Here is an 11,497-nt window from a genome sequence, read left to right as displayed (position 1 = left end):
TCAGAAGAAGAGAACCGAGTGCGAGACAGAGTCCCACCCCCCCGTGGGCATCAGGACCACCCAGCCGCCCTGAGGGGGTGGCACGAGGACAGGGCACAGCATCCCAACCGGGTGCCAATTCTGTGTATGTGCGTGCACCCGATCGATGTGTTTGCGGCTGCTGTGTGCACCTTTGGCCCGAGGACATGAGAGACCAAGGGAAAGTGGGGGGCGGGAGGGTGGGGGCCCCCAGCAACAGCTTCCCAGGAACTTCGATTTTGACCCCCAAGTTTTGCACTGTTCATTCCTCCTTGTTCACCCTCCTCGCTGGACACGATGGATGGAGAAGGAGAATTCAAGTGGATCTCCGTACAATGTTTTGTCCGTTGTTTTTCTCACTCAGCTCTTCCTCCTCTAAATATAGCTCCCTTGTTACCCCAAATCTCCCCATATCAGGAATTGAACCTTGTCGCTTCCTCCTGGACGTGGGCCCTACCAGCCATTCTCACCTCTCCCCAAACCCACTTAGCAGAGGAGCTCAACTTTTGCCCGTTTGAGCTTGCTCCGTGCCCAACGCCTGATCCCGAGCCCCAAGAAGGATGCGGCAATTTCCAGCCTTGATTATCCTGCCTGGGCAATGGGTACGTCCCACCCCACCCTCGTTTCGCTCCCATTGTGGCACGGGGTCTTCCCATCCAGAAGGAGAAAAATGAAGACTCCCCCTTGGGGTGTTTTTCCCTGCTGAGGAGGTGCACACAACAGCAAGAGAAGTGTTGTACAGAACAACATAGAGGTCATCTAGTCCAACCCCAGCATCCTGAGACAAGGAGCACAGGTTCAAGCCGAGGTTGGCTGTTTTTAGAAGGAGGGAGAAAGAACCGGAAAGTCAGAAAAGGGAAGCGAGTGAAGAAGGATAAAAAACGTGGTCCAAGGAACAGGAAAGCGGACAATTGCAGAAAGGGTGAGGTTTCTGTGTGGTTTTGCGAGCTGGAAATATCGGAGGAAGAAAAAAATGGAACAGCAGCCTGCTGAGTCCTGAAAAACTTGTGACATTGTGGACAATTTGTGGGACGTTAATGCCTCTCTGCCCCCCTTTTGTTGGGGGTGCCGTGGCCCTTCCAGTTTTGGGGTGACAATTATCCTTGTTTGATTCCAGGGCTGACGGCTTCCGTGGACGAAAAACTAAATTGGGGCCCCGCTCGGACAGTGGAGCAAAGCCCACCCCCAAATATATCGGCCACGCAACGTAACTCCAAAGTGATGCATTTTCCCCCAGCAAAAAACCCTTTTTAATTCTGCATCTGTTGTGTTTTGCGTTGGCTTTTAACACTGCCTATTTATTAAGCTTGTATTCTCGCAGCCCCCACCAGCCCCATTTTTCAATGGGGCAGGAGAAAGGGGGGGGGTTACTAGTTCAGTTCCTTTCCTACCAGGACGTGCCGTGGCTTTCGTGGCTGCCTCCCCTAGAGGTGCAGTGGGGAGGGGGTCCTGATTCTGCACCCCCCCTTTTTTATTTTGCATATGTGGTTGCTTGGCGTAATTGGTCCCCCATTAAAGGCCGATTAAATCTTAAGATTTTTTTTCTCTCCTGAGATGTAATTGCGTGTGGGAGGGAATGGGGGTTTGGCCATGACAGCAAACCATCATTGCTTACTGAGTTAGGGTGGGAAATCCAGCCTGCAGTGGCTTGCTTGACAAACCAGGATAGGGATACAAACCACAGTCAACTGAGTTTTCCCTGAGGAGGCACATATTCAAAGGACGCCTGTTTCCTTTGGAGGGACTCACTGCCAAAGTTGTCACTCAGCTTACAACTGTTCATTTAGTGACCGAAGTTAACGACTGCACTGAAAAAAGTGACCATTTTTCACACTTAACGACTGTCGCAGCATCCCCCACAATCGCGTGGTCAAAATTCCCACGCTTGGCAACTTGCTCATATTTACGACGGTCGCAGCGTCCTGGGGTTACGTGATCCCCCTTTTGCGACCTCCTGACAAGGCCAATGGGGAAGCAGGGGCTGACTCACTTAATGGCCGTGCCAAAAAATAAATAAATCATAAAATTGGGTATGACGTGACAACTCAGAAGCAGGGAAATTCTTCTGCCAGTTGTGCTCGTAACTTGAGGACTGCCTGTATCAGATGGTTAAAAAGCATCTGATGCCAATCCAGTGCCCCTTTAACCACAGTTATCTGGGTTCGCCGTGCCGCCTGCCACCTTTTTCTACAAAGGAGGGGGAAACCCCCCAAACTCTGTGCGTCAGTCACAGCTTCCCTCGCTCATAATTTCCAATTTGTCTTTTGCTCCGCGTTCGAATCCATTTGCATAAAAGGTGGCTTTTTCCCCCCCTCTGAATTTTTTTCTTTTTTTGAGAGAAAAAAAACTTGCACTTAAGTAAAGTTCACCGAATCACATTAACCAGCCCTCCCAAAAAACAAACACTCCGGCACGTTTTATCTTCCTCTAACCTTTTAACCATCTTCCTCTGAACCTCTAAAAGTGGCTGAATATTTCTGCCCAAGTTCAAAAAATGAAAAAGGAATGAACTTTTTTTTCAACCTCAACCGCCCCTTAATTTTTTTTTATTCCCCCCCCCCCTCTCTCTTTCCCCAACTTTTTCCAAAGTTTCCCACTGGATCGACCAGACTGAAAAAGAGAGCTGAGCTTTATAATTTCTTTATTTTTTCTTTTTAAAAGAAATTGCATTTCCTTCCTGCCGCAGGGACTTAAAACGTTGCCTGTATGCGTTGGTGTTCGCTTTCCTTCTCTTCAAAGACATCTGGGTGACATGGCTTGGGGGGGGCGGGAGGGGTGGTTTCCTGAGTCTTGGGGGGGGGCTGAATTTGATGAGGTCTCTTTAATTAAAACGATGCGCAGTGGGTGTCTTCGTGCATCAGCTGCTGCGGTAAGTACCAGCGCTTACTAACACAATCGGGCATCCGATTTTGCAAAACTTCATTTTTGCAGAGGGAAAAAACTGCCGGGTTAATTCTCCACTAGACGCGGTTCATTAAGCTGCGACTCTGCTGAGCTTCGTTCAGAAAGGTTAGTGGGATTTTCTCTGACTTCTTGCTTTGATTCTTACAAGGGGCTTCTGGTTTTCTGCCTCGTTGTAACAGGAGATTGAGAACGGGGCTGTCAGTGATGGGTTGAGCTCCTTCCCTTTTGTCAAGCTGACTGAATTTAATTGGGGGGTTGGTGCTGTCTCCTCCTTCCAAAAAAAACCTCAAAAGGAACCTTTTTTTTAAAAAAAAATAATTTTTTTTAAAAAAACTTTTAAAAAACCTTTTACAACTTTTTAAAAAAAACTTTCAAAAGCTTTTAAAAAGTCCTCAAGAACTTCTAAAGTCTTGAAAAACATTTTACAAATCTTTAAAAAGCTTTAAACTTAAAAAAAAAAACTTTTAAAAAATCTTTTAAAAACATTTTTAAAAAAGCAACCTTAGCAATCTTTTGAAATCTCTCACAAATCTCTTAAAAAGATTATCAGACCAACTTTCGGATTGAAATAGAAGCATTAAAAAACCCAACTCTGGGTTTTTAATCCTAAATGTTTTTAAAAAATTTAAAAGTCTTCAGGAAACTTGAAATCTGTCAAATATCTCAAAGCCAATTTTCAGGTTGAAATAGGGCTGTTACAACAATTCTGGAGGTTTGGGGCTGTGTTTTTTTAAACACCATTGATTTTTTTTTTTAAGCTTGGGAGAATTTTGGTACTTTTAATAAATTCACAGAGACTGATGTTTAAAGCACCTTTACTGAAAAACTTGGGGTTTGGGCAAAGGAAGCAAAATGGGAACAGGACAGAGAAATTGGATGTTGAATTTCAGGCTCTGGGGCTAATTCTGTACAATTGTTCCCAGAGATTCCTAGAAAACCTGAAATTATTCTCCACTGCTGTCTGTGATCTGGGCAACATTTTTCTTTTACAGGGTTGTGTCAAGGCTTAAACCGATGAAAAATTCCAGCTTTTCAGCTGAGTTTTAAAGGAAAACCTAAAATATGATCCTGTTAATTCACTGGACAAGCTTTGCGTCCAAAATAAGATAGCAGAATTTTTTTTTTATTTCAGAGTTTAGGGTGGCTTTAGCATCTGCCAGCTGTTCAAAAGAAACTTTCCTGGGGACTAAAAGAATGAATGAAATTAAAACACAGATTAGCAAATCCCACTGCAAGTCAGCTCTGAAATTGATGTTTAATATTAAGCAGATTAAAGAATATTTGGCCACTAGTTGAAAATTGTTACAAAAGCATCTTCCTTTTTAAAATTAGAATCCAGAGTCTCTACAGGTAGTCCTCAAATTACAACAATTCATTTAGTGACCATACGAAGTTACAACATCACTGAAAAAAATGACTTAGGACTGTTTTTCACATTTATGACCATCACAGCATCCCACTTTAACAACTGTGGCAAGAGAGGTTGTAAAATGGGGCAAAAGTCCCTTAACAGTTGTCTGGCTTAGCAATGGAAAGTTTGAGCTTCATTGACAATCGTAAATCGAGGATTACCACATTTCAATCCTGGCCAAGATGCTAGTCCTCATGGTGGGTTATTTTGCTGTTTTTGCACTTGAATACCCTTAAAATGTTTGCTTTGCAGAATGAGATAGACCTGGAATGTCCTACATTTTAAGGCCATTAGTGTAAAAAACAAGACTGGGTCCCGTGCACGTGTGCAATTTGCCCTCTCCTTTCTGAGCAGGAAAGGGTTAAACCGGGGAGGAGACCATATTTCGGGAAAGGAAGTAAGATTTAATCTGGAGCTGACTGTACACCGATAAGGATCTCCTAGGGGAGGGCCCACGCTGTGGGGTAATCTATTTTGGAAATAGGATGTGAGCTTTGATACCCAAGTAGGGTGAATATCTGTAGCACGTGTTGCTCAATTTGGTGGGTGGGGCAGGAATGAAAAAAAAATAGGGGTGGGGGCAGCATTGTCACATAGGGGACACCCTTTATGCCTTTAAAAATTGCATCCCTCTCTTGACTTCTCGGTATAATTTTAGAAAATCAGGTTTATACTCCCAAAGGCATAGCACTAAAGGAAAGGTGATGGGGAGGGAAGAGGGGGGGGAAGAACAGCAAATCTGGATATTCACCGTTAATAGCCTCTTTCTGAGCGACTCAACTTTACTAAGAAGCCACTCCAAATTTTCCTGGAGAGAGCTCGTCATTTTGTATTTTGTGTCTGGTTTTCATACTACTGCATCTTTAAAAACACAGACAAAGTTCATTCCGGCAGGTGTTAAAAACCCGGATATGAACCAAGGGCAAAAGTTAAACCAGTATAAAACCAAAAGGAAACAGTGAACTGGGCAATTCATCTTGTGGCGAGAGGGCCTGCAAGCAAATTTAATCAATGACTAAAAGAATAAACATCAACGATGGTCTAAATAAACCTCCATTCTGTAGGTTTGAATCGTCACGGTGTGCTTTGGCTTCTTAACCATAGTTAGCTTCATCCAGTGGTGGAATCAAGCCAGGCCACTTGGCAACCCATTGTAGCAATAAACCATGATGGAGAATTTCCGACGCTGAAGCCAGTGCCAGGAAAAGTTCACTTCCCACAACCGCTCAGCAGACCAACATCTATTTATCTTCATCTCCGTGGCATTTATTGAAATGATAAAGCAAAAGAAAATTGTCCTTCTTTCCCAAGGTTAGCGGTTATGACAAAAGAACAGGTAGCAGTTTGGGCAGAGAATTCAGAATTTCCCTCTGGAATTAGAGATGAGGGGTGGATTCTGAGAATTTAAAAAAAATAAATAAACAGAATTTCCAACCTCAGAAGAAGAAGAAAAAAAACCTCCTGGAGGAGAATATTTATCCCTGGCTAGAATTTTATACAAGCCATTGAATTAGATAAAAACATAGATAGATAGATAGATAGATAGATAGATAGATAGATAGATAGATAGATAGATAGATAGATAGATAGATAGATAGATAGATAGATAGTCCTTGCTCAGTTTCTTCACTGCTGCTGTGACTGAGGACGGTCGCTAAATGAACCGCTGCAAGTCGAGTGTTTGTCTCAGGGTCCTTATTCGTTTCGTTTTGGCTTTTCTTCTCCAGGAGAGTCTCGGTAAAAGACGTTTGGGAAGGACGAACCCGTGTGAAGGTGCACAACTTTGGGGGGACACATGGATAAGGAGGCAAGTACAAGCCAGGTTTGTTCATGGGAAACAGGCGGTCCTCGGCTTACGACCATAGCACGCTTAACAACCACGACACCAACTTCGCAACTGCAGCGATTCACATGACGACTGTGGCCAGGAAGGTGGTTAAATGGGGCAAAACTGACTCAACAAGTGTATCGCTTTGCAACGGAAATTTTGGGCCCGGTTGCGATCGTAAGTCAAGGGCTGCCTGTGTTTATCAACCTTGGCAACTCTAAGATGGGGGAATTCTGGGGAGTTTCCCAGAATTCCCCAGTCAGCTGAGTGGGGAACTCTGGGAGTTGAAGTCCTCTCATCTTAGGTTGAGCAAGTTGGTATAGAGAACTTCAAATTGGCTCCTTTTTGGCCAAAAACTACTGTCTGTCTCTGTACTTTTCCCGTCTCCTGGAATCTGAGCGTTCGAAGGAACCCTGAAGGTCATCTAGTCCAACCCCTGAAGCCAAGGCAGCACTTCTCATCTCCTCTGCTTTTCTTTTAGATCTTTCTGGTGACTTTGTTGATCTTCTCTGCTGGATCGCAAGTCCTGGGTGGCATGAAGGATAAGGAAGCCAGGAAGATATTCCGAGAAGTGGAAGGACAGGCTTTCAGGAGGAAAAAAAACCCCAGATCGGTCGGATCAGAAAATCACAGCAACCCTGGTAAGTCATGTGATTTTTTTTCCTCATTAAAAAAAACCAGGGTTGGACTAGATGATCTCTTAGTTCTGTTTGAACAAGAGTCCATGAAAATGAATGTCAGGTAAGTGTGGGAGGCTCTTGAGTTCTAGTCCTTCCTTATCTATCAAAGCCGGCTGGATGACTTTGGGCCAGTTCCTCTCTTCCTCTCAGCCCAACCCACCCTGCAGGGTTGTTGTTATGGAGAAAATAGGAAAAGAAAGGTACGTCGGATACCTTCACTACCTTGAGTTATTTGTAACAATGAAACTGGGATAAAAATGATAGCCTTAGGGTTGGGAAAATGGACATTGCCAACAAACTCGGAGCGCTTGGGCATGGTTAGGAGGGCACTTACCTTTCTAGGCTGCCCCATCTACGTTTCCTGGTAAAATACATGGGAAAATCCCATTGGCGGAAAATTCCACTAGCCTAGATGATGCTGATAGATAGATAGATAGATAGATAGATAGATAGATGATAGATAGATAAGGGAGGGAGGGAGGGAGGGAGAAAAAGAAAGAAAAGGAAGGAAAGAAGGAAAAGAAAAAAGAGAAGGAGGGAGGGAGGAAAGAAGAGAAGAATGGGGGAAAGGAAAGAAGAAGGAGGGAGGAAGGAAGGAAGAGGAACAAAGGAAGGGAAGGAGGGACGGAGGGTGGGAAGGATGGAAAGGGAAGAAGGAAAAGAAAGAAAAAAAGAATGAAAGAGAGGAAAGAAGGGATGAAAGGCAGAAAGGAAAGAAGAGAGGGAGGGAAGGTGGGAGAGAGGGAGGGAGGAAGATGGACAGGGCAAATTTGGGGCTTTTTAATGGACCCATTACTCATACTGCAACTGTTCCAGAAAAAAAGCATCTTTCGTGCCCGCTGCTTCTTACCTTTCATGCTCGCAGGGCCCTCCTGGAGCTTGCCGACCACCTGTCCAAAAGGCACGCACCGCCGCATGGACAACTGTTCAAAGTGCAAAAGGTGCACAGGTGAGAGCAGAGATGGGAGCTGGGGGGAGGGGAGAGAACGGCCAGTTTGACACTCGGACTTTTGCACCCGTCCGAAGCGCAAAAAAAATGTTGCACAGGCCATCTAACCCGATGCAAGGCAGAGGGGGATTCTGGGAAACCCGCTCCAAGGTCCGCCTCCCTCCGCCCAAAACAATGCCGCCCACTCCCCGCAGTTATTAGGAGGTGTCGACGTTTTGCCCATCGAAAACGCTTCGTTTTGCAGACGACAATACAATTTTGGTGCAGGAATGCAGAGGCAACCAGGACACGGTGTGTGGTTGCGCGGCGGGCTATTTCAGCGACGAGGGCCTTCCCCACATCTTAAACTGCAGGAAATGCACGAACTGCACCTCTCTGCACAAGAAGACGGTGCAGGCCTGTAAGTCAATCTGGACGGCGTTAATTTTTTAAAAAATTCTAATCCGCTGCTTCGGGTGCAAGAGGCGGGGACACCACTGCGGAACGATTATAAGTGTAGGAAGTCCTCGACCTACGACCGCATTTGAGCCGCAGTTGAACGAGACAGTTGTTCAGTGATTTTTGCTCCACTTTACGACCTTTCTGGCTACAGCTGTTAAGCGAATCGCTGCAGTTCTTTTAGTTTGCCAGACGACTGCTAAGGGAGACTTGCCCTGTTTTGTGACCTTTCTCTCTGGACAAGAGCAGTCTACCTGAGCACAGAATGGTGCTCGGCGGGAGCCTGGAAAGCTCACCAATTATTCCTGGGGTGGAGCGGCTTGGAAAAAGGCTAGAAATTAGGCCGAACGCTTTCCTAAGCGGAACCTTTTCTCTTTAAGGCCGCCAAGACAAGGACACCGAGTGCAAATTCTGCCTTTCTGGCTTCTGCGAGGATGAAAAGACCTGCGTGCCGTGTGAAACAGAAGCCACTTCCCCGGCCAATTTGGGGTGCGGTGGGGCGGGGGAGGAAGTGGGGTACCCCAAGCTCAGAATAATGTATTTATTTATTTATGAATAATCTATTCGTTTATGAATAATTGTTTATTTTATTTAGAGAACGAGCAGTGTTTGCCTCCACGATGGCTCTTGGTAGGATCAGCTCGACTCCCAGGTAAATGGACAGACCCCACAATCTCCCCCAATCCGCCCTCAGCCCCCTCCCCTTTATCCTGTTGAAAAGCAACAGTGCATTCCCTAAATGTTCATTTTCTCTCCTGGCAGGATCGCCAAAGAGGAGCAGTGCAACGTGACGTGTAAAATCGGTACGGCCTCGCGGTGATTATTTCGTTTTCCTATTGATGGCGTGCCGAATTGCCAACGGACGGTTGATGGAATTGGAGATGGGAAGCGAGCTGGGATTCAGGGCTTGGGGGAAGCTAAACAGATAGGGTTGGGATGGGACACCACTAGGAGATCCCAGAGAAGAAGGTAAGACCGTGAAGCCGAAAAACACCTCCAACTGTCAATTTAGATTTTTACTGTATTTTAGTGTAGGTTTTTAGTTTAGATTAGATTTTCGTTTTATTTTAGTTCAGATTTTTATTTTATTTTAGCTTAGATTTTTACTTTATTTTAGATATTTTATTTTAGATATTTTATTTCATCTAATTTCCGACTTTTAGATATTTATTTTATTTTAGATTTTTACTTGATTTTATTTTACTTTAGATTTTTCTTTTAGACTTTGGTTTTCTTTTAGATATTTATTTTCATTATAGATTCTATTTTATGTTAGATTTTATTTTATTTCACTTTAGTTATTTTATTTTAGATCTTGCTTTGGATTTTTAATCTCCATTTTATTTTAGATTTTAATTGCACTGTACTGCATTGCACTGCATTTTGAAGCTCGCTCTAAGGGCTTGCAAGCAAGCCAGAGAAACCCATGAAGTCTGCATAATCAAACTGATATTTAAGTTTTCTCCCTTTATGCAGAGGAGCCAATTCATCGTGCAGCACGGATTGGCTGATCCATGGCTGCTGGAAAATCTGACACAGGGGTTTCGATTTTTGCTTCATTTTCCTTTTGTTTTGGTCACAGCTGTAGGTGCCTGTGGGTGCATTTTCCTTCTGGCGGGGGCCCTAATTCTCTATTTTAAGAAGAAAAAAATGACTTCTCCTCAGGAAAAGCCTGTCCCTGCTCCGAATATCTACATTAGCAACCCCCGTTTTGGTAATGTTTTTTTTTATTGTCATGCTGCTGTTTGTTCGGTACAGGTAGCGAGCCCAAACTTTCCCTTATTTTAGTTTAGATCTGATTTGATTTTACTTTATTTGAGATTTTATTATAAGCAAGACAGTCGTGAGTTTTGCCCCATTTTACGATCTGTCTTGCCACGGTTGTTACGTGAATTACTGCAAGTGTTAAGGAAGCCAAACAATTCTGGCTTCCTCCCTTGACTTTGTTTGTCCGAAGGTCGCAAAAGGGGATCACGTGACCCCAGGATGCTGCGACCGTCATAAATACGAGTCGGTTGCCATGCATCCAAATTTTAATCACCTGACCGTGGAGCTGCTGCAAACGGTCGTAAGTGTGAAAAACGGTCCTGAGCTTCTTTTTTCGATGCTGTTGTAAATGATCGTTAAACAAAAGGTTGTAAGCCCAGGACTATCTGTTCTGCACTGCTCTTGTGAATGCAACACTCCTAACTTTGCTAGCAGAGATCAAACGGTACGCCTGGCTTGTTCCCACTCCACAGCTCACCCTGCCTCCATCGTCCTTCTGCCAGCACGATGGGATTGGTAATCCAACCTAACTGAAGGGACTCAGATTTGAGATGTTAGACTGGGGTGCCCAGTTCCGTAAGCCGTTGGCATTGATTCCTCGTTGTTTTCCAGGCACTCCGGTCGCGTCCCTTCCTGAGACAGTCATGCTGGTGGGCAAGGCCCTTCCACCTTCCTGCTCGCTGCAACAAGGCCGGAAGCTGTACACCGTGATCAACGCCGTGCCCGTCCGCCGGTGGAAGGAGTTTGTGAGGGGCCTGGGCCTGCAGGACGGTGAAATCGAGCTGGTGGAACTGGAGCACTCTCAGTTCCGCGAGCAGCAGTACGAGATGTTAAAACGCTGGTGTCAGCAGCGGGGCGCCTCGTTGGAGGCCATTTTGGACACTCTGGAGGCCATGCAGTTGGGTGGCTGCGCCCAGGAACTGAGGGAGAAGCTGCAGACGGAGCATTTGTGGGTCAACCCGTGACGCTGATGGGGATGGGGACTGTCCTCGTACGGGGAGGTAACGTCTCGGTTGAGTCGGTGTACGAGTGGCAGAGTGGAAAGAGTCGCATGGCCACGACCATCTTGATGTAGCCAACGCACTACGGTCTCTGCACCACAGCCAACTCACGGTGGAATAACTCACTGCAGCCAATTTGGCGCAGGACTCACCGTGGGACAATTCTACGCAGGATAACTCAATGCAATAAATGTTACCCACCACTGTTTCTTCAACATTATTTTCGTGGAACTAGGCAAAATGGAAATGATGTCGAAGGAACAGTGGCGGATAAGGTTTATCACACTGCGTTCTCCTGCGTAGAGTTTCTCCTATGGTGAGTTGGCCGTAGTGAGGTGTCCTAGACCCACAAGCGTAGTGTTAGATTGTTGCTGACGTATGATTCCAGTCTGGAAATGCTCAGCACTGAACTCCAATGGACGGTACCCAGTTGCTTGAACCCTCCGCCTCGTTCACAACCCGTTCATCTCGTACACAACCGTCAACCTCGTTCATAACTTG

General features: G+C 45.3%; 1 protein-coding gene across 3 annotated transcripts; it reads left to right on the top strand.

Annotated features, from left to right (window-relative positions):
- Window positions 1–2,894: 2,894 nt before the first annotated feature.
- On the top strand, window positions 2,895–10,975 carry TNFRSF25 (TNF receptor superfamily member 25). 3 transcript variants are annotated; one of them, XM_081341298.1, is made up of 10 exons: window positions 2,895–3,027; window positions 6,061–6,140; window positions 6,643–6,802; window positions 7,707–7,790; window positions 8,035–8,190; window positions 8,609–8,717; window positions 8,824–8,880; window positions 8,991–9,031; window positions 9,811–9,942; window positions 10,608–10,975. In XM_081341298.1, exons 2-10 carry the CDS (start codon window positions 6,129–6,131, stop codon window positions 10,958–10,960), a joined length of 1,104 nt encoding a protein of 367 aa, XP_081197424.1. In that variant the 5' UTR covers window positions 2,895–3,027; window positions 6,061–6,128; the 3' UTR covers window positions 10,961–10,975. The 3 variants fall into 3 exon arrangements, with proteins under 3 accessions (XP_081197424.1, XP_081197425.1, XP_081197423.1); XM_081341299.1 differs by lacking the exon at window positions 2,895–3,027 and adding an exon at window positions 4,492–4,530; XM_081341297.1 differs by lacking the exons at window positions 2,895–3,027; window positions 6,061–6,140; window positions 6,643–6,802 and having other exon boundaries at window positions 6,822–7,790.
- The last annotated feature ends 522 nt before the right edge of the window (window positions 10,976–11,497 follow it).

Source organism: Vipera berus (genome assembly GCF_964194415.1).
Source record: "Vipera berus genome assembly, chromosome: 17".
Lineage (NCBI taxonomy): Eukaryota > Metazoa > Chordata > Lepidosauria > Squamata > Viperidae > Vipera > Vipera berus.
Note: the sequence above shows the minus strand (reverse complement) of the source record. Positions and strands in the feature narration are given on the sequence as shown.